This window comes from Macaca thibetana, chromosome X (assembly GCF_024542745.1).
Source record: "Macaca thibetana thibetana isolate TM-01 chromosome X, ASM2454274v1, whole genome shotgun sequence".
Taxonomy (NCBI): Eukaryota; Metazoa; Chordata; class Mammalia; order Primates; family Cercopithecidae; genus Macaca; species Macaca thibetana.
This window is the reverse complement of record NC_065598.1, coordinates 53,070,202-53,092,821: the sequence shown is the minus strand read 5'-3', so window position 1 is coordinate 53,092,821 and position 22,620 is coordinate 53,070,202. Positions and strand designations below refer to the sequence as shown.

Sequence of the window (22,620 nt, the reverse complement as noted above, 5' to 3'; positions counted from 1 at the left end):
AATTTCTTTTTTCAGTTGAAAAATTCACCAAGAGTTTAATGTGACTTGGATTTTTTTTTTTAGTTAAGCATTTACTGGATAGTTATTCATTTATTAATCTGCTGTTAATAAATGACAGTTAATATGCTGGTACAGGAATGCAAAGATAAATATGATACAGTCCCACTCTTGCAGAACTCACTATAGTGGGGAGACTGTCAGGTAGGTAAAGAGGTGTGCTGATTAAGGATCAATATGCAGGATATAGTTGGGGCTAAAGCATGTGGGGAGCTGAGGGAAATATTATGTAATATCATAGCACTGGTAAGAGAGGTAAGCAGGGACCAGGTCCTAGAGGTCTTGGATGCTGGTTTGAATAAGGAGTTTTGATGTAGGTGGGTTTTGAGTTTTAGGGAGATTGCTCTGGCAACAATGTGGAGGATAGAATGGAGGGATCCAGCAAGAAAAAGTCTCACTTTAAAATAACTTCAATTTATGAGACTTTTCAAAACATATACAAAAATAGAAAAAAGCATAATGAACACCCATGTAACTGTCACCCAGCTTGAACAGTTATCAACACAGGGCTGCTGTTTTATTTATACCCTACTCCTCCCCTCTATATTTTTATTAAAGCAAATTCCTAAGTCACAGAATGACAAAGCATATATTTAATAATCTAATGCCATGGCTCTCAAGGCTGGTCTGTGCTGCCAAATCACCTATACAGCTTGAAGAAGAAAAAAATCCCCACTTCAGACCTACTGAATTGGATAGCTCTGAAATGCCTGTGTGGTCAGGCATTTTTAGTTTTCAAAATAAGTCTCGGGTGAAGTAAATTATTTTTAAGATAATTTTAAAATAACTTCTGACAAATGAAAATATTTTCCTGAACTCATTGAATGCTGCCTGTGGCCCTTCTGGGTGAAATTCACCTATTCGATAAGGGCAGGCTTTTCTTTTACATTTTTATTTATTTTTTGTAGAGACGGAGGTCTCACTCTGTGGCCCAGGCTGGTCTCAGGAAAACTGACCTCAAGTGATCCTCCCACCTCAGGCTTCCAAAGTGCTGGGATTACAGGCATGCAGCAAGAAACTGACAATGCTTAAGGTGTAGACTAGGAATGTTCCAGAGCACCAATTTAAAATGTGTAGACCAGGAGTCTGTTCCTCTCCTGCTTAATTTGCATAACTTACACTTAGGCATTGCTGTTTTTATTTTTTGTTTAGAATACCAAGAAGGGCTCCTTAGCATGCTGCCATTTCCTCTCTTGGTAAAATTGATAATCTACAACTTTGGTGAGCCATGTTTGGTTGCCTAGTTCTTCTGATGCCAGTTTCTCTCAGTAATTGGGAGTATCTGGGAAGAATAACTGTCAGATTTGCAGCTTCCCTGGACTGTGAATAGAGGATGTTGCAGGTGATGTGTTCTCAGATACCATTCTCACATCCAAAGTCAGTGTTGGAGGTTTCAGATTCCTCTTAGTATCCCTCCCTGCCCATATTTTCTTTGCTTAAGCATAACTGCAGTGCAGAGAAACACCCAGAGCCAGTGTAAACTCTTAATCTGAGGTATAGTGTTTTCAGATTTTAAATGAGAGACTCTTTCAAGGTATTTCTGCAAATGATTTCCAGATTTGTCTTGGGTGAGTAAAGGCTATTTTTCAGTTGCTTTATTATGACACTTTACTGTCAATGTGCAGTGAAACCTAGGTCAGCAATTCTTAGGGCACTTGAGAATCATATTTTATGTGCCTAAGGATAGAGAGACTGGTGTCTGTAGGAGAGGGGCATAGCAAGATGGGCTGTGCGTATAGACATTATGTACAATGTAGAGTGGTGGAGCAGATTTGGGTTTGATTCCAGGTTTTGCCACTTACTAGGTATGTGGCCCCTCTCAGTAAACTGGGCACAGTCTTCATCTCCAAGGATTAAAGATAATGCATAATAGGCATAGAGTAAGTGTTAGCTGTTGTTTTTATGATCATAAATGTTTTTCACAATATGTGTTGAGTGGATATTAATGTATTAATAGATAATCAGAAACTGGATGGAATGGAAAGCCCTGACAGTTATGTGGTGTTCGCTTTTCATAATCAGTGACACCTATGCCTCTATAATCAAATAGTGAAGACCAGGCTGGGTTTCAAGATGCATCTTACTGCTTGACATGATGAATGGTCAGGGCAGCTGTCACCTGAATTTACTTTCAGAGACTGTAGGAGGCAAAAGGAAATCGTTGCAAGGCAAAAAGTAAAGTATTTTGCTTTGTGGTACTTTGGAGTTTAGTTTTCTCTAAGCATTTATTGTTTAAGAACTGCCATAATGCTTCCATGATTTCTATGGGGATTTTAGGCTCATTTTGATTCATCCCCACTCCCATACTTTCGTGCAACATCTCTTACCTGCTAGTAATAAACCAAAGTGCCTCCTGTGTGCCAAGCTCCAAACACCAGAAGATGTAGGAAAGAAGCTCCTAGAGTAGGCAGCAGCTAATCTAAGGCATTTGTTTAGATGGTGTTCTTAATTTGGTGCATGTCCTTTGGCTCAGGGGCCAGTGTTTTCTTCTTTAAGGAAAATTTTAGGCCTGGCACAGTGGCTAACGCCTGTAATCTCAGCACTTCGGGAGGCTGAGGCCAGGAGGATTGTTTGAACTCAGGAGTTCGAGACCGGCCTGGACAACATGGCGAAAACCCTGTCTCTACAAGAAACATAAAAATTAGCCAGGCGTGGTAGAGTGTTTCTGTGGTCCTAGCTACTCTGGAGGCTGAGGTGAGAGGATTGCTTGAGCCTGGCAGGTTGAGGCTGCAGTGAGCCAAGATTGTGCCACTGCACTCCAGCCTAGGTGACAGAGCGAGACCCTGTTTCTTTAAAAAACAAATTACAAAAGGAAATCTGATTATAAATGGATCTATGATCTACAGGAAATTTGGAAGGTTCAGAAAAGCATGAAGCATAGATACAACTATGTGTTACCCTGCCACCTAGAGGCAACCATTAGAGGCCAACTACTAATAATGTTTATTTCTTCCTTTCCAAGGTTTTTTTACTTTCCCACCCTGTGGCAGACATTTTCTCATTAATAGGGAAGTGATAGGTACAGACTGCAATGTAATCACATATGGAGGGATATCCAGTCAAGATTTGAGGGGTTCGGGAGAGGATTGTCCTAATTCTGGATACTAATTCTGGATAGTATTCTGTTCAAACCCACATAAGTGCTTATTAGATTACAGTGAAATAGAGGCTAAATGGTCCCCTACCCCCAGTTTTCAAAGGGATTCTTACAGTTATCCCCTCTTTTCAAGACAATTTGCAGCCACTTGAGAACATAAGCTAGTGTCTTTATTTACCTTTTCCTCTACATTTTAGTGACCCCATAATTCTCTGCTTCCATTTACAGCCAACATATTTTTTTTTCCCCCCGAGATGTAGTTTCGCTCTTGTTGCCCAGACTGGAGTGCAATGGTGCAATCTTGGCTCACTGCAACCTCTGCCTCCTGGGTTTAAGCGATTCTCCTGCCTCAGCCTCTGAAGTAGCTGGGATTACAGACATGCACCATCACACCTGGCTAATTTTTTTGTATTTAGTAGAGACGGGGTTTCACCGTGTTGGTCAGGCTGGTCTTGAACTCATGACCTTGGGTGATCCACCCGCCTTGGCCTCCCAAAGTGCTGGGATTACAGGCGTGAGCCACCGACCTGGCTCAACATTTTCAAAAGAAGTTTTTACACATGCCATCTATGCTTTCTCACTTTCCATTGATTCCCTGACTCTAGTCTGGCTTCCATTCCCTCCATCCCACTGAAACAATTGCTTGTCAAATTGTCTCTGTTACCAATTTCAGTGGACATACCTCAGTTTGACATTTGATGCAGTTGATCACTCTTGCCATCTTTCGTTTCTCGTGATAGCATAATTGGCTAGTTTTGTTCTTTCCTCACCAGCCTCTCCATTGCTGGGTTTTCCTTCTTTCTTTGCCTTTACATTTTTATTATATTGTGTTTTTTTTTGTGTTTTTTTTTTTGGTAGAGTCAGGGTTTCATCATGTTGCCCAGGCTGGTCTCCAACTCCAGAGTTCAAGGAATCTGCCCTCAGCTTCCCAAAGTGCTGAGATTATAGGCATGAGCCGTTGTACCCGGCCCCACTTCTTTGCCTTACCTTTAAATGCTAGAGCAAATAACTCAGTTGTGGGCCTCCTCCTTTCCTTCTTTGTAAGCAATCATCTCCAGACCCATGGCTTCAAGTAATATATGTGTGCTGACAGTCACAGATTTTTTTTTTTTTTTTTTTTTTTTTGAGATGGAGTCTCCCTCTGTCTCCCAGGCTGGAGTGCAGTGGCCGGATCTCAGCTCACTTCAAGCTCCGCCTCCCGGGTCCACGCCATTCTTCTGCCTCAGCCTCCCGAGTAGTTGGGACTACAGGCGCCCGCCACCTCGCCCGGCTAGTTTTTTTTTTTGTATTTTTTAGTAGAGACGGGGTTTCACCGTGTTAGCCAGGATGGTCTCGATCTCTTGACCTTGTGATCCACCCGTCTTGGCCTCCCAAAGTGCTGGGATTACAGGCTTGAGCCACCACGCCCGGCCGACAGTCACAGATTTTATTCTTAATGCATACTTCTTTCCTGAACTCCATTCTACAAATATTTGCATACCTATCGTGGAAGATACTGCGCTAGGTGCTGAGAGCTTAACATCATAGAAAATCAAATCAGTAATTACAATTGATACTTGTTATGAAGGAAATAAACTGGGTGCTATAATAGAAAAATTACAGTGGGACCAACTTTAGGTGGGTTGTCATGAAAAGCCTCTCTGGGTTTTAGTTTCAATGTCAGTTCCTCAAATGGAACTAGTTGTGGGAAAGGAGGGGTGGCAAGAACATTCCAGCGGCAAACTTAGAGTGTTCTAGGAACTAAATGGAAAGAGTAATTACACAGTTGAGGAAACAGAAGCATAGAGAGGTGGATTTGTCCACGGTTATGCAGTAAGTGATATAGCAGGGATTCTAGCCCAGGTTATCTGAGTCTGTATTCTGATCTAGTGCTTCTCAAACTTTCTTATATGGATCACCTAAGGATCTTGTTAAAATGCAGATTCTGACTCCTCACATCTGGGTGGGGCCTGAAATTCTGCAACTTTTAATAACTCCCAGGTGATGTCAGTGCTGCTGATCCTTGGACCACACTTGATTAGTAAGGCTAGTCTTCCACTACACCCGACTGCTCTTGATCCAGTTTTGGGAACTACAGGTGTCCTGCACCCTTAAACTGATTCAGTATTGAAAGTCATTATTTTTAAATATTGTCAACTGGAGGTGATTACTGTAAAATGAGTCACTCTTTGGCTTCCCTCAGGATATTTTAGTTGTATATACTTGTTCTTCAGGTAAACTCTACAAAACCAAGACTCAAACCTCAGGGGTGTAAGGAAAGGTTGGGGGAATAAGGAAGTGAAAAAAAAAGATTAGATAAAAGTATTGAAGTAATGGTAATAGATACGGATGGTGATTCATAGTAATTAACTTGTTTTCTTGAAGTTGGCCATCTCTCTAACCTAAGTTTAGGAAGAAATATTTATTATATATAGAGATTGGTTGGTGCCCTGAGTTCTGGTTTTGACCCAACAAAGGCAGTAGGCCATTTCTAGGAATTTGTTTCAAATTAACTTATTTTTGTTGAAGGATTTTTAAAAAAAAATGTAATAGGGTTTTCACCTGATTAACTTCGAAGCGGTAGAACTCATCCCCCAGTTACTGTTCCTTTCATTAGTGAAATTACAGCATCTCAGCTTCTCATCTTGGTCCCCAGTTTCCTCTCTCGGAGTAATTTTTTCAAACAGATGGGATTCAGCAGTCTAGTAGAATCTGTCACAAATTTATATTCTTATCTGCCAGTATTTTGTAGTAATAAAACTGGTTGGAAAAAAAGGCGAGGCCGGGCGCGGTGGCTCACGCCTGAAATCCCAGCACTTTGGGAGGCCGAGGCGGGCGGATCACAAGGTCAGGAGATCGAGACCATCCTGGCTAACAAGTGAAACCCCATCTCTACTAAAAATACAAAAAATTAGCTGGGCATGGTGGCAGGTGCCTGTAGTCCCAGCTACGGGAGGCTGAGGCAGGGGAATGGCGTGAACCCGGGAGGCGGAGCTTGCGGTGAGCCGAGATGGCGCCACTGCACTCCACCCTGGGCGACAGAGCAAGACTCCATCCCCCATCCCCCCCCCCCCCCCGCCAAAAAGAAAAACGGCGAATAGCATATTATTAAAGCATAGACTTGGTAGTCAGACCTGGATTTAGATCTTGGTGCTAACATTTACTGACCAAGAAAGGTACTTTTTTTCCTCTCCTCTTAACTTCAGTTTTCTGTCTGTAAATAGAGGCAAAACTTGAGTGGTGAGGACTGTATGAAAGAATATCATGTGAATTCTCTAGGTAGTATGTCTCAAACTGTATTCTTTGGAATACCTCAGTTGGACTTTGAGTAGATGCCACTTGAGAAAATGGTTCTGTGCCCTAATAAGCCTCCTTTACCTAAGATGTGTTAGAGCCATTAATAATGTCAATTAGCTATGTGACTGCCCTAGTGGAAGAGAAATTCTGTGTATAACATTTCCCAAATTACAGGATTCCTGTCTCCCTTTATAGAGCAAGACATTCTAACACACTTTGGGGAACTCCAGTCTCAGTATTGTCTGGCTTGTAACGGACACTCAGTAAACGTTCCCCCCTCCCACCGTTAAAACCAGTTTTAGAAATATGAGAACACAACAACTTCTAAATTTTTAAAGTTGATGTCTCATGAACAGTGATGTCTTGGTTTTTTAAACTGCAAATGTTTCTTGCAGTAGAATTATAGACACCAAGGTAGGATTACACTTGTTATGGGGACATTTGTGTGTCTTCATTCATATTGGCCGTATTATTTTATTGGGTGCATCAAATGCTTATACTTGGGACTTAGAGTCTAGTGCCACTCATGCAAATAACCTGAGATGATTTAGAATTATTATGCCACCAGCATAGTTTTTAGGCATCCAGAGTCTTGTGTTGGCAGCAGAAGCACCCCCAGCTAAGCTGTTTCCGTGGGGGGTCCTTGGCTGTAGTTCCAGGCTCCCTAGCTTCCTTGGTTCCTCTTAGTGTTCTGCATGTGGAGCTCTAGCCTTCTGTCAGTTCTGTGAGCTATCAGATACTCTTCCAGTAAATTACTTGGCTGCATTAATTATCCAGTCTTTCTGTAGTTACAGACACTTGACTAGTATAGTACCCTAGGTCAAAACAGCATTAGTTAGAGCAAGATGCTTATTTGTTTGAAGATTCATCAGTGACTCATCTGCATTAAAAAAGTAAAATGGTTGTGATTTACTTATTTCAGTGCATAAGTTACTCTGCGCTCTTGTTTTGGAGGATTGTTTTTTTTTTAAAATAGACTTTATTTTTAGAGTAGTTTTACATTCGCAGCAAAATTGAGCAGAAGGTACAGAAATTTCCCATATACTGCCTGCCTCCACACATGCATAGCCTCCCTTGTTATCAGCATCTCCCACTAGAGTGGTAACACTTGTTACAATTGATTAATCTACATTGATACATCATTATCACTCAAAGGCCGTAGTTTACATTAGGGTTTTCCCTTGGTGTATACTTCTGGGGTTTAGACACATAATAACATGTGTCCACCATTATAGTATCACACAGAGTAGTTTCACTGGCCAAAAAATCCTCTGTGCTCCACGTCTTCATTCTTCCCTCCCCACTAACCCTCTTCAACCACTGATCTTTTCACTGTCTCTCTAGTTTTTTCTTTTCCAGAATGTCATGTGATTGGAATCATACAGTATGTAGCCTTTTCGTACTGATTTCTTTCACTTACTAGTATGCATTTAGGTTTCCTCCATGTTTGTTCATGGCTTGATAGCTCATTTCTTTTTACTGCTGAATAATACTCCATTGTCTGGATGTACCACAGTTTATCCATTCACCTACTAAAGGACATTGTGGTTGCTTCCAAGTTTTGACAATAATGAATAAAGGTACTATAAACATCCACGTGCAGGTTTTTGTGTGGACATAAGTTTTCAACTCCTTTGGGTAAATACCAGGGAGTATTGATTGCTGGGTCATGTGGTAAGAGTAGTTTTGTAAGGAACCACTGAACTGACTTCCAAAGTGACTACCATTTTGCATTCCCACCAGCAATGAATCAATGTTCTACTTGCTCCACATCCTCACAAGCATTTGGTGTTGTCAGTGTTCTGGGTTTTGGCCGTAGTGATACCTCATCATGGTTTTAACTTGCATTTCCCTGATGCCGTATGATGTGGAGTATCTTTTCATATGCTTATTTGCTATCTGTCTGTCTGGGTGAGGTGTATGTTAAGGTCTTTGACCCATTTTTAAATCAGCTTGTTTTCTTACTGTTGAGTTTTAAGAGTTTTGTGTATTTTGGGTAATAGTCCTTTGTATGTCCTTTGCAAATATTTTCTCCCAGTCTGGCTTGTCCACTTATTCTTTTGACAGTTTCTTTTACAGAGCAGAATATTTTACATTTAGGTCTGTGATCCATTTTGACTTAAGTTTTGTGAAACGTGTAATTTCGGTCTAGATTTTTTTTTTTTTTTGCATGTATATATCTAGTTGTTCCAGCACCATTTGTTGAAAAGACTATCTTTTGTCCATTATATTGACTTTGCTTCTTTGTCAAAGATCATCAGTTGACTATATTTATGTGGGTCTACTTCTGGGCTCCCTAATTCTGTTCCATTGATCTGTTCATTCTTTTACTGGTACTATACTCTTGCTTACTGTAGCCTTATGATAAGACTTGATTTCAGGTAATGTAGATCTTCTGATTTTGTTCTTGTCCTTCAATGTTGTGTTGGCTATCCTGGATCTTTTGCCTCTTCATATAAATTTTAGAATCAGTTTGTCAATATTCACATAATAACTTGTTGAAATTTTAATTGGAGTTGCATTGAATATGTAGAGTTGGAAATGACTTAACATTTTGGCATTACTGAGTCTTCCTATCCATGGATTTGGAATATCTCTCCATTTAATTGTTCTTTGATTTCTTTCATCAGAATTTTATAGTTTTCCTTGTATAGATCTTACACATATTCTGTTAGATTTATATCTAAGTGTTTCATTTTTGTAATGTAAATAATATGTTTTTGATTTCAAATTCTACTTGTTCGTTGCTAGTATATAGGAAAGCAATTGACTTTGGGGTTTTTTTGGGTTTTTTTGTTTTTTTTTTTTGAGACGGAGCCTCGCCCTGTCGTTCAGGCAGGAGTGGTGCAGTGGTGCGATCTCAGCTCACTGCAAGCTCCGCCTCCCGGGCTCATGCCATTCTCCTGCCTCAGCCTCCCGAGTAACTGGGACTACAGGCGCCCGCCACTATGCCTGGCTAATTTTTTTGTATTTTTAGTAGAGATGGGGTTTCACCGTGTTAGCCAGGATGGTCTCGATCTCCTAACCTCATGATCCTCCCGTCTCGGCCTCCCAAAGTGTTGGGATTACAGGCGTGAGCCACCGCGCCCGACCAGCAATTGACTTTTGTATATTAACCTTATATCCTGCAAACTTGGTGTAATTGCTTGTTAGCTCCAGGTTTTTTTTTTCCCCTATTCTTTCAGATTTTCTACATGTATGATCACGTCATTTCTGACAAAAAGACAATTTTATATCTTCCTTCCCAATCTTTATAATTTTTATTTCCTTTACTGCTTTAGCTAGGACTTTCAATAAAGTGTTAGAAAGCAGTGGTAAGAGAGGACATCTTTTTCTTTTTTTTTTTTTTTTTTTTTGAGACGGAGTGTCACTCTGTCGCCCAGGCTAGAATGCGGTGGCGCAATCTCAGCTTGCTGCAACCTGGGCCTCCTAGATACAAGGAATTCTCCTGCCTCAGCCTCCCAAGTAGCTGGGATTAAGGGATTTTGCCATGTTGGCCAGGCTGATCTTGAACTCCTTACCTCAAATGATCCGCCACCTAGGCCTCCCAAAGCGTTGGGATTACAGGCATGAGCCACTGAGCCCGGCCTTTTTTGTTTGTGATTATTTAAGGGGGAGTGCTCCTAGTTTCTGACCATTAAGATGTTAGTTGTAGCTTTTTTGGTAGATATTTTAATCAATTTGAAGAAGTTCTCTATTTCTAGTTTACTGAGATGTTCGACTTTTTACTGTTGAATTTTGAGAGTTCTTTATGTATTTTAGATACTATGTGTGGTTTGCAAATATTTTCTTCTAGTAAATTTTATTGTTCTACATTTAAGTGATCCATTTTGAGTTAATTTTTAATATAAGGTATGAGGCTTAGGTCGAAGTTGATCTTTTTTGCCTGTGCATGTCTGCTTTCTCTGGCACCATTTATTGATAAAACTATCTTTCCTTGACTGAATTTTTTTTTTTTTTTTAAATCAGTTGGGCATATTTGTATGGGTCTATTTCTGGGTTCTTTATTCTGCTCTATTGATATTTGTATATATATCAGTACTACTTGATGTCTGTAGCTATTTATATAATAAGTCTTAAAAGTGGGTAGGGTGATTCGATTCCTCCCTCCTTTTTTTTTTTCCAAAACTGTTTCAGCCATTGCTGTTCTTTCTTACACCTTTCCATATACACTTTAGAATAATCTCAGCTTATTTACAAAAAAAATCTTGCTGGGATCTGAATAGGAATTATATTAAACCTGTATAACAATTTTAGGAGATTTGACATCTTTACTAGAGTCTTAAATCTCTCCATGTATTTAGATCTCTGATTTTTTTGTTGTTCTTTTCTTTGAGACATCTCGCTCTGTCGCCCAGGCTGGAGTACAGTGGCGCGATCTTGGCTCACTGCAAGCTCCGTCTTCCGGGTTCACACCATTCTCCTGCCGCAGCCTCCACAGTAGCTGGGACTACAGGCACCCGCCACCACGCCTGGCTAATTTTTTTTTTTTTTTTTTTTTGAGACGAAGTCTCGCTCTTGTCCCCTGGGCTGGAGTGCGATGGCCTCCGGGGTTCAACTGATTGTCCTGCCTCGGCCCCCTGAGTAGCTGGGATTACAGGTGCCTGCCACCATGCCCAGTTAATTTTTGTATTTTTAGTAGACGGGGTTTTAATATGTTTGCCAGGGTGGTCTAGAACTAGTGACCTCAGGTGATCCACCCGCCTTGGCCTCCCAAATTGCTGGGATTACAGGCATGAGCCACCACGCCCGGCCTTAATTTTGTTTTTGTATTTTTAGTAGAGACGGGGTTTCACCCTGTTAGCCAGGATCGTCTCTATCTCCTGACCTCGTGATCCGCCCACCTCGGCCTCCCAGTGTTGGGATTACAGGCATGAGCCACCGCGCCCAGCCTAGATCTTTGATTTTTTTAAATCAATGTTCTGTAGTTTTCAGCATATAAGTCTTGTACATATTCTGTAGATTTATACAGAAATACTTCATTGTTTTTTAGTGATTGTGAATGGTATTGCATTAACTTTGGAGTGTACGTATCCATTGCTAGTATATAGAAACATGATTGGCTTTTTTAACATTTGTCTTGTATTCTATGACTGCTGAGATTGGTTATTAGCTCTGGGAGGTTGCCAGGCTGGAGTGCAACGGTGCAATCTCGTCTCACTGCAAGCTCCGCCTCCCAGGTTCAAGCAATTCTTCTGCCTCAACCTCCTAAGTAGCTGGGATTACAGGCATGTGCTACCATGCCGGGCTACTTTTTTTGTATTTTTAGTAGAGACGGGGTTTCACCGTGTTAGCCAGGATGGTCTCCATCTCCTGACCTCATGATCTGCCCGCCTCAGCTTCCCAAAGTGCTGGGATTACAGGCATGAGCCACCGCGCCTGGCCTTTTTTTTCTTTTAAGATGGAATCTCGCTCTGTTGCCCAGGCTGGAGTGCAGTGAGCCACTGCACCCATCCTCTGAGAGGCTTTTAAAATAGATTTCTTGGGTTTTCTATGTGGATGATCCTTTGACATCTGCAAATAGGGGCCATTTTTATTTTTTCCTTTCTGATCTGTGTGCCTGTTACTTATTTTTCTTACTGTATTGTATTGGCTAGAACTTTCAGCAGTATGTTGAATAAAAGTCATGATAATGGACTTCTTTGCCTTGTTTCTAATCTTAGAGGGAAAGCATCAGTTATTTGAGTTGCATGGTATTGAGGCTGGCTGCTACGTTTTGCAGCAGGGGCAATTTAATAACCTCCCTGCAAATGACTGAAGCCACAGTAGTGTGGCAGCCACTTGCGTAAGACATTTGTGAGAAAAGGGGAGAAAAAAAGCCTTGAGAGTAAGCGTACAAATAGCTCAGCTTATAGTTTCCACCACATGGACAGGATTGTTGCCAGAATCCTGTTGGCTTCATTTGAGATATTTTGAGGTGGTTGGCACCAGGCATTTTGTTCATTTTGTATTGATACTGAGATAACTTTTTAAAAAGTAATCTGGAATTACATACCCTAAGTATCAACCATAGAAAACATTTTTTCTTCTTAAGGAATGGTCTCTACAGAAATGTTTTAGAACGTATTCTGAATTCTTTACAAACTCTTCCTTGAATGCCTGCTGATTGAATGGATGCAGGTCATACAGGCAAATACACGCTATTTCCGTAGTACTGAGTATATTGGACTAAATCTAGGCAAAAAGCTGCCTAAAATTTATACTGTAATTGGTCAGCTTTATATTATGGCAGCCTTCTTGGGGGAGGAACATTGATTTCTAGTGACTGCTACTGAGTTAAATACATTGTTAATAGAATCTTTTGTGTGTAAAGAGCCTGCAACCCACTTCTACCTTTGTGCATGTGTCTCAGATGCTAACAGGAGAAACATTTCTTGTGCTTTGGAGGACTTGTCTGCCATCAAAGATCTAGGGATCTGATCAGGCTGTTGTCTGCTTTTGAGCCTTCCAAATTACATGGCTTAATAAAATGATTGTTTTCTGTGCTCGGAATATTTCTGTTGGGATTCTTCATTTTCTAATTGAAAAATAAAAGTATTGTTTTGCCTTTGCTCTTAGGATACAACTAATACATTTTTATTGGTAGAAACGGTAAAAGGTGCATAGGTAAAACAGTCATACATAATCCTTTCGGTTAACAATGAATTAATATTCTGATGCCTAGCCCTTCTGAGCTGTTTGCAGTAGACATAAGTTTATACCGTGTGTTCCGTTTTGTAACTTTTTTATTTCATCATGAACATCTTTGTGTATTATATAGTTGTCTGTAATATTTTTAACAGTTGTGCACTATTCCATTTTAAACAAATCATATTTTGGACATTTGGTCTTTTTTTAACCTTGTGATGGAACAGTAGGTCTTCAGTCTTTTACTATTACACATGGTCATGCAATATGGATTCTTGTGGTTAAATATTTGTGTACATCTTTATGACTTTCTTTGGATTCCTAGAAATGGAAGCTATCAGGAAACTGCAGGGCTATGGTGAGTTTTTCCATCCTGAGATGTGTTGCAAACATTGTACACTCTTATTTTCAATTAAGAGTTGGAGATGCTTGTAAAAGAAAAAAAAAATTTTCATTTTGGCTTGACTTGGTTTCAGTCTTGTGCAACATGGGGATGTGGGCCAGTTTGATCTGGAGAGATTCTTTACCTCTCTCTACTCAATAGTTGTGCCTCTGAGATGGCATAGCATCATAACTCCAGTGTTTTTACTTTAAGCATTTTGCATTGCTCTTCATTCTGTATTGTCTATGTCCAAGCTTGTAGAGCTCAAGATTGTAGCTTTAAGTTCTCACTTCTTTGGGGATTTTCTTTTCAGATCGTAAAGCTGAAAATTGAAATCATGAAAGTAGACAGGACTAAACTGAAGAAGACACCTACCGAGGCTGTAAGTATCCAAAAGTTTGCTTTGCTTATTTTTTCTTCATTAAAAAATAAAAAATATTTGTGAACAGTTCATCCATGCTCTTCAAGTCTCATCACCCATATATACAAAAGGCGATAAAACAACAACTTGTCTAGAAACAGTAAGATTTTCTTTTGAACTTCCCTGGATTAAAAAAGTGGATAGCCAAGAGACCAGTGGAAAGTGAACACTGATCAATTAGTTCTTGGTAGCTGTGTGTGCCTGAAGTCAGCTCTCAGGCTGCTGTGCAATTCCTTCCTATGCAGAAAGGAAGTGTGGTATAATGGAAAGAGCAGATGTGAATTCAGATTTTTAATGTACTTCTGGGATCTTGCAATTTTGTTTTTTAGAAAATGAAAGTGGTAACATTTTTCTTACTAGTTTTTTTTGTTAAGGCCAGTGTTTTAGCTGTCTTTATTACTGATTCTTAATCACACAATTCAGCTTAACTTGTGTATTGGGTGGTCATATCAATTAACCCTTTGTCGACAGTAGAAATCCCAGCTTCAATCTAGTAATATTCCACCAGCTAGCTTGAACTGCTTTCTGAGGTTAAGGAAGTGGTATTGCATTGTGATAGTCCTGTTGACCCTGTGTGCTTAGTTCAAAGAGCACAAGCTTTGGAATTAGACCTGGGTTTGAATCTTACTAGACTTTTGTGGCTGAGAGGTTATTAACTTGCCTGGTTTCCACAACTACAAAAAATTTTTTCCTTCTTGATGTGAGGCAATTGCTTAGCATAGTATCTGGCACGTAAGTTAGTTCATATTGTAAATACAAGGTTTTCAAAAAATGTAAAAGTACCTGGCAAGTATCACCAAAAGAGAACAATAACATTTTGCCGTATTTTTTCCAGTTTTTTTTTTTTTTTTTTTTTTTTTTTTTGAGGCAGGGTTTTGCTCTGTCACGCAGGCTGGAGTGCAGTGGCGAGATCACAGCTCACTGCAGCCTTGACCTCCCAGCTCAAGCAATGCTCCCACCTCAAGCAATGCTCCCACCTCAGCTTCCTGAGTAGCTGGAACTATAGGTGCATGCCACCATGCCTGGCAAATTTTTTATTTTTTGTAGAGACAGGATCTTGCCTTGTTGCCCAGGCTTCTTCCAGTCTTTTAAAAAATTATTACATGTGCACACACAATTATCCTGCCCTTTTCATTTAGCATTGTACTAATGAGTATGAGCAGCACTTTCTTCACATACCTTTGTCAGTATTACAGATTGTCTTTTAAATTTTTGTTAATTTCATAGGTGGGGAAGAAAGTATTTCACTGTTCTATATCAGTTATCTTCTTGTGCTGTTTATTTTGTATCCGACATTGGAATATCAAGTGTTTCTCTTACTGAATGCCATATATATTGAACGTACTCATTTTCGTATCTGTTGGAAATATCTTCATTTGCTTTTGATTTTGTTTTTGATGTGTTCTGGCATCTAGAAGTTTTGACAACTGTACTTGAATGTCTTTTACTGAAGGACAAAAAGAAAACTTGCTTAAGAAACTGTAATTTAAAAATTTAAAGTGAAACCAGTGTAAGAATCTACTGCTACGAGAATAGAAGACCTAGAAAAATGATCCTAGTGTATATAACAACTAGATATGTGATGATAGAGGGATTATAAATTGGAAAGAAGGGACAGTATTAGGAAACCGTGCTAGACTAATTATTTATCTTGTGGAGCATGGGTTACTATTATATTGTGATAAACTTTAGATAAACCAAAAGTCAAATGTTTTTAAAAGAAATAAGCTGTAGGAGAAGTAGAACATGAAGGTGAATGTTTACTTTGTCTTAAGTGGGGATGGTCTTTCCAAGCATTAAAACAAAGGAAAAAACCAAAATGGAAATGTTAAATACTGTATCCAAAATTTAAAAGACATGACAATAGCCATCCTAACAGGTGTGAAGTAGTATCTCATTGTGGTTTTGATTTGCATTCCCTTGATGATTTCCTTGATATGGAGCACCTTCTTATATACTTTTAAACTATTTGTATGTAAATAGACATCTGGATAAGTATCTATTCAAGTCCCTTGCCCGTTTTAAAATTTGTGTTATTTGGGGTTTTTTGCTATTGAGTTGCAGGAGTTCCTTATATATTTTGGAAATTAATCCCTCGAAGACATTAGGCAAAGTGAAATAAGTCAGCCGCAGAGGGACAAATAGTGCGTGAATCCTCTTATATGAGGCATCTAAAATAGTCAAAGATATAAAAGTAGGCAGTAGAATGATAGTTACCAGGAAATGGTGGGGAGAGAGAAGGGGGAGTTGCTGCTCAGTGGATATAAAATTATACAAGGTAAGTAAGTTCCAGAGATCTGCTGTAGAACAACATAGTGCCTATAGTTAACAGTCAGGTATTGAGTATAGTCTGCCCTCCATGTGTGTGGGTTCCACATTTGCAGACTGAACCAACTGGGTAGTAAATATTTGGGGGAAAAAAACAATAAAAAAGAGTAATACAAAAGTAAAAATAGAAATTTTAAAGCAATGCAGTGTAACAACTATTTACATTGAATTGAATTCAGTATTGTAATACTAGAGATGGTTTAAAGTATATAGGAGGATGTGTATAGGTTATATACAAATACTGTGCCATTTTATACAAAGGGTGAGCATCATAGATTTTGGTATTCATGGGGGTCCTAGAACCAATCCCCAGCGAATACAGAGGGACTAATCAAAAATGTGTTATGAGGGTAGATCTCATATAAGTATTCTTACCACACGCACAATCATGCGCACACATAGGGACACAAGGAAACTTGGAGGTGATGGATATGTTTATTACCTGGATTGTGATGGCAACATGAGTGTATACATACATCCAAACTCACCCAGTTGTATACGTGAATTACGTGCAGTTTTTTGTATACCATTTACACCTTAATAAGCTCGGGTAGGGCGGGGGAGGAGGAAGACACATGACAAGCTGGGGAAGATATTTGTAACCCAGTGTAGTTAATGTTTTCAGTATCTAAATCAGGAGAAATGAATATCCCAATGACAAAACGGGCATAGGGCATTTAAGAAAAGAACAAACCCAGTAAATGTTCAGCAAGATTCAACTCTGTGGGTAATTGGAGAAATGCAAATTAAAAGAAAGTTTTTAACCTAGTGGATTGTAAGGGGTTGCTCTTGGAGTCATATGCTGATTTCTGGCTCTTATTTCCTAGTTACTAGCAAGTTACTTAGCATAAACTCCTAGAAGTAGAATTTTTGTGTCACTGGTTATGGACTTTTTAAGACTTGAGTTGTCTATTTTCCTTGAGCAGCATACAAAATTGCCCCCATTTCCCATACTGTGGTCAATGCTAGGTACTGTTTTTACGAAAGGCTTTTATTGATCACTTTATTAGCAGCTGTGCAAAGAATTTTTTCCCCAGATTTGGTATCTATTGAAATAAATCACTGTAAACCCTGGCAGTTGGTATTCAGCTGTCGAACTGGCAAATGCTTTCTTGTATCTTAACGTTGTGCTTGCTGCTTTCTCCTGCAAAATGCAAGGAATCTTGATAGTCTGATAAAACAGAGACCATCATACTGGTACATTAAATTGATACCATTATGCTAACTGGATCTTGTGAACAGAAAACACAAGCACACCTTAGATGCCTCAGACATATTTGTGCCAGAGAGTCAGAAACAAACCTTGTGGAAGCTTGAGGACCTTTCACATTAGGAAAGTTTCTAGTGGCCACATGGTTTGGGAAATATTGGGATATCCCTTCTAAAGTGAGAGGGAAGTTGCTGCACCTTGTACCACACATTGTGAAGAAAGAGGAACAATGTGTGATGTGTTTGGATTTTGGAGCCAACATATTGGTTGGTCACATTTGGGCATGCTATTTTGACCTATTTACTGCATAACCTCTAACACATTTAGTGGGGTACCACTAAAGTGTTAGTAAGGTTTGGATCTAGAAAAGACTCTGCAAAAGGTCCAGGCTATGATACAAGTTGCCCTATCACTTGGACATTATGACCTAGTAGACCCAGGTGACTGACTTAGGTATCAGCTAAAGATGCCATGTGGTATGTGGTGCTTTTGGCAAGCCCCAGTAGAATTACAAGTAAGACCCCTAGACTTTTGGCTGTGCTGTCCTCTGCCACCAGCTATTCTACATTCACAAAAGCAGCTTCAGGCTTGCTACTGGGCCTTGATAAAGACTGAATGCCTGGTTCTGAGACATACCGAGTTATTATAGGATCCAAATGTTCCTCATGACCTGGGTGTTATCTCACCTACACATCATAAAGTTGGACTCGTATAGCTGCATTCCATTAGAAATAGAAGTAACATGTTTGATGCTGGACCCAAGTAGGTCCAGCAGGCACAAGTGAACTGCATAAGCAGGTGGTTCAAATTTCCATGTTATCTATTTCTGCTGCTTCACTGCCTCTCCCTCAACTTATACATCTTAGAGGAGAGGAGGAAAAAGTGCAGGCCTGGTTTGTGGAAGGATTTTGTGCCAAGGATTTTACATACATTTAATTACCATGAACATTTGAGGTAGATCTTAATAATGCTTAGAGGGAGAAAAGGTTTGGACTTAGCTTAAATAAACGCCCGTTAGGTTCCATGTTTTTTCGGATGCCAAAAATACATTTCTCCCAGTTTGAATCTCACGACAGCATTGCTGGATATATAGGTACGTGTTAGTTTATTTTGCAGAAGAGGATGCTGAGATTCAAAGAGGTAGCTTACCAACTACCTGATTCCAAGACTCATACTCTTTTTAATAGTATGCCGTCTCTGAATATTTAAGCTCCTGTTATGGGAGATAAGCATTTTATGTATGTGGCAGACATTTGAGTTTCATATTTGTGAGGTCGCTATTACGTCTGTTTTTCTGATAAGAGAGCTGTGGCTTAGAGGTTAGACTTGCCCATGATCAAACAGCTTAGTAAACATGAAGCTAAAAAATGAATCCAGACTTGTTTGTTACCAGACCTCTGGTCCATTCCCAGGATGCTGTACTGCCCTTATGGAGTTAAAGAACAGGTGTAATAATCACTTCTCCCAGCTGCCGTTCATTAACGGAAGGCTTCTCTCTCCCAGCCCCTATCCCTTTCCCTCCTTCCAGTTTCAGAAACTTGACTGTAAATACTCAATCCACTCCTTGTTACCTGACAAATAGGCCCATTCATCAGTAGAAGAGAGCAGAAATGTATGGAAATGGGAACCCCAAGAAAGAATGGAGTCCTAGTTTTACGAAGTTCAGAAGCTCTTTACCACCTTACAAGTGAAGGGTTTTATGTTACAGAAAAATATAGCTAATGCTAATCTTCACCTTTAATTGTGAATTCACTAGGACTTTGCAGTCTCTGATTCAATATAACCTACCAGGCATTCTGGTTAACTTTCAGACCATGGTATAGATTCCTTAATTTTTTTTTTTTTTAGATGTTTAACTTTTTATTATTACTGTCTTTGTTGTCTGTATCTTTCCAAATAGTTTGTCTGCACTTTTCCAAATAGTTTGTCTGCATCTACCTTTATCCAAGGTGTTTTTTTTGTTTTTTGTTTTATTTTGAAGGCCAGGTGGATTGTTGGGGAATAAAAACGTTTTCTCATGAGGTTTCCATTTTAATCCCAAGAGATTATCTGGCACATCTTGTTTTCTTAAGTAGTAAATCCTAGCAAAAGGAAAATTACTGTGTGAGCTTAAGGGTTCCTTTTCCGATTCTCCTTGTTTGCAACTCCCTCATTCCAAAACATCTTCGTGAATACTTTTTTTTCTCAGCCTGCAGACTGCAGAGCCTTAATAGACAAACTCAAAGTTTGTAATGATGAGCAACTTCTCTTGGAACTGCAGCAGATCAAAACATGGAACATTGGAAAGGTATGTGAAGCCATGCTCCCAAAAGACAGGACTACTAATACATCATTTTGTATGCTCTGATATGGAATAAGAAACCATAGTGGGATAGCCTCATTCAGCAGTTACTTAATAAGCATCTAGCGAGTGCCACATGCCTAACATAGCTTTCAACCAGTGGCAAGGAAAATTTTGCTGGCTGAGGATGAGGAATTGATTTCACAGGTGATGCTTAAGAATCTCAATCACAGAATTCCTGTAGTTTGACAATATAAGTTTGAGATAATTTCTGGATTTTTAGTTCAGAAGAACTTTTATTAGATAACTCTAAAAAATGAATTTTTCTGATAAAATGGATTCTGGCAAGGATGGTTCTCTTGTCTTCGTAGATCTTAGAATATAACCAGAGTTCTCCATCTAAAGACCTAGCTCTAGCGGTTTTATGGTGTCTAGTGGTGTTAGCACATATGTCTAGATGGATATGAAATGAACTCCAGCCCTTTTAGCTCAGAGTATGATCTTTCTCATATGGGCAAGAGTGGGACGTGAACTTGTCTAGGTGTCATGCTCAGCAATCTCTTGTAACAAAGCTCAGTTAGAAAGCACCCATGTGGCACTTCTACCTTATTCTTACATCTTCTTTTTCCTCCCCTCTCCAGTGCGAGTTATATCACTGGGTGGACCTGTTGGACCGCTTCGATGGAATACTGGCAGATGCTGGACAGACAGTGGAGAATATGTCATGGATGCTCGTATGTGATAGGCCAGAAAGAGAGCAACTGAAAATGCTTCTCTTGGCTGTGTTGAACTTCACAGCCTTGCTCATTGAGTACAGCTTTTCCCGGCATCTGTACAGTTCCATAGAGGTAGGGGAGGTTAAAGCCTGTGTACTCTGTTCTTAAACTAAAATTGTGTACATCCAGAAATAAGGAAATTGCCATTTCTCTCTATTGCTTCTTTCCTTTTCATGATGGAGCTCTGGGTTTTTCATTGTCAAAGATAATAGTAGAATGTTTCTTGGATATAGATATCCTTCATAGGGTTGATGGGAAGATTCTGTACTATCACCTTTGTTTTGCCTTTTCAAGATTCAAGAAATGAGTGAGAAATGTTATATATATATTAAAGTATTTAAGGAAATTTACATGAATTTATTTTTGCCCTAGGTTGTTAGAGCAGCCCCACATTACTTTTAAATTGCTAGAAATAGTTTGATTTTCTCATCACATTAATGTACTTCTCTAAGTTTTAGTGTGCTGCTTTCAAGTCTCTCTGTATTCTGCCACACCCATCCCAAGATATATATTCATAGCATCCTTTGTGTCCTTGAAGAGTAAGGTGGGTGCAGCAGTCAGTGAGCTTTTCAGTTAGTTAAAAATCACTGTAATAAGAAATTATTTTCTTTTTATAGAAGCCCAACTTTAGACTTTCTGTCATCATTAGTTAGGTGCCCTGTTAATTTTAGGTGTGTTTTCCTGCATCTTCAGTAGAGAAACAGAATCAGAACAAACAACTTAAAATGGCTTAGGAAAAGAAGTGGGATAACTGAACTAAAGGTCTAATATACAGAGCTTTAAGTGGGAGGTAAATAGGCAGTCTGTTGAAGATGAAATAGATATGCTGCCCATGGAAGTCCATGGCCTTTGGTATAATTGGCAACTGGAAATGCCTTGGTTCATTTCTAGCTATATTACATACTGATTTTAATTCTGACCAAGTGCTTCAATGTATTGGTGAATTTTAATTGTATTTAAAAGCCAAAGTAAGGCCAGGTGCAGTGGCTCATGTCTGTAATCCTAACACTTTGGGAGGCTGAGGCAGGAGGATCACTTGAGCCCAGGGTTTCAAGACCAGCCTGGGCAACATAGTGAGACTCCATCGCTACAAAAAATATAAGAGCTAGCTGGACGTGGTGGTGCATGCCTGTAGTCCCAGCTACTCGGGAGACTTAGGTGAGAGGATCGCTTGAACCCAGGAGGTCAAGGCTGCAAGGAGCTATGATCATGCCTTTGCACTCCATCCTGGGCACAGAGACACCCTGTCTCCAAACAACAACAACAAAAAAACCAAAGTAGTCACTCAGATTCCTTATGAGCATATACTGTACTGTAACAGTTATATGTTACATAATTGCCACGAACTGTTGTGGATATCTTTAGCTTCTATATGAAGGACCCTGTTTTAATTAATTTCAACTTTATGTTTGTCATAAAGGATACAGAAGAGAACATAAAATATCTTTCACAATACTTTTAGTCCAGTTAGAGACTTAATGTTCTTCTTGAGTCCCACATGTGTATTATATCACATTTGCCTCTTTTGTCTCTTTTCCTTCCTGTGGGAAAACCTGTGCAGTTTTGAACTACTGTTTACATTTTTTTACTTTTATTGCACTTTATAACTAACTGCCAGATTTTAAGCTCCTTGGGGGATAAGGTTGCATGTTGTAGATTATCAAATACATACATGTATATATATACACACACACACACACATTTTTTTTTTTTTTTGAGACGAAGTCTCAGTCTGTCACCCAGGCTGGAGTGCTGTGGCGCGATCTCGGCTCACTGCAAGCTCTGCCTCCCGGTTCACGCCATTCTCCTGCCCCAGCCTCCCGAGTACAAATACTTATATATTTTTTGTATTACGTTACTAAACTTTTTGATAGCTTTGTAAATGTTGACAGGTACATTTTGTTTTGTTTTCAAGGCCAGTTGTTCCTGATACCTTGAGCTTTGCCCTTTTTTGTCCCTTTAGCATTTGACAACTTTATTGGCTTCCTCTGATATGCAAGTGGTGCTGGCAGTCCTTAATCTCCTATATGTATTTAGCAAAAGATCAAACTACATCACTCGTCTGGGATCTGACAAGAGGACCCCGCTGCTAACTCGGCTACAACATTTGGCAGAGGTGAGTCTTGGGTGAAGAGTGGAGGGGTGCAAAAATTGGAGCATATGGT

General features: G+C 39.6%; 2 protein-coding genes across 35 annotated transcripts in view; one reads left to right on the top strand and one right to left on the bottom strand.

Moving 5' to 3' along the window:
• Positions 1 to 22,620, bottom strand: part of TSR2 (TSR2 ribosome maturation factor) — a 1,158,091-nt gene that overhangs the window by 782,247 nt on the left and 353,224 nt on the right. The window contains exon 1 of one of the 18 annotated variants that reach the window (XM_050777055.1): positions 6,203 to 6,207. The exons of the other annotated variants lie outside the window; for them this stretch is intronic. The gene's annotated coding sequence lies outside the window, so the exon portion shown is untranslated. Of the gene's footprint in view, positions 1 to 6,202; positions 6,208 to 22,620 lie in introns of those variants that run through there. 18 annotated transcript variants of the gene reach the window in all.
• The window catches only part of HUWE1 (HECT, UBA and WWE domain containing E3 ubiquitin protein ligase 1), a 650,778-nt gene that overhangs the window by 517,933 nt on the left and 110,225 nt on the right, over positions 1 to 22,620 (top strand). For all 17 annotated transcript variants that reach the window (XM_050776804.1, XM_050776792.1, XM_050776798.1 and 14 more), the window contains 4 exons: positions 13,753 to 13,821; positions 19,587 to 19,685; positions 20,321 to 20,527; positions 22,419 to 22,571. In XM_050776804.1, the coding sequence (XP_050632761.1) occupies positions 13,777 to 13,821; positions 19,587 to 19,685; positions 20,321 to 20,527; positions 22,419 to 22,571 (504 nt within the window). In that variant the 5' untranslated portion in view covers positions 13,753 to 13,776. The remainder of the gene's footprint in view (positions 1 to 13,752; positions 13,822 to 19,586; positions 19,686 to 20,320; positions 20,528 to 22,418; positions 22,572 to 22,620) is intronic.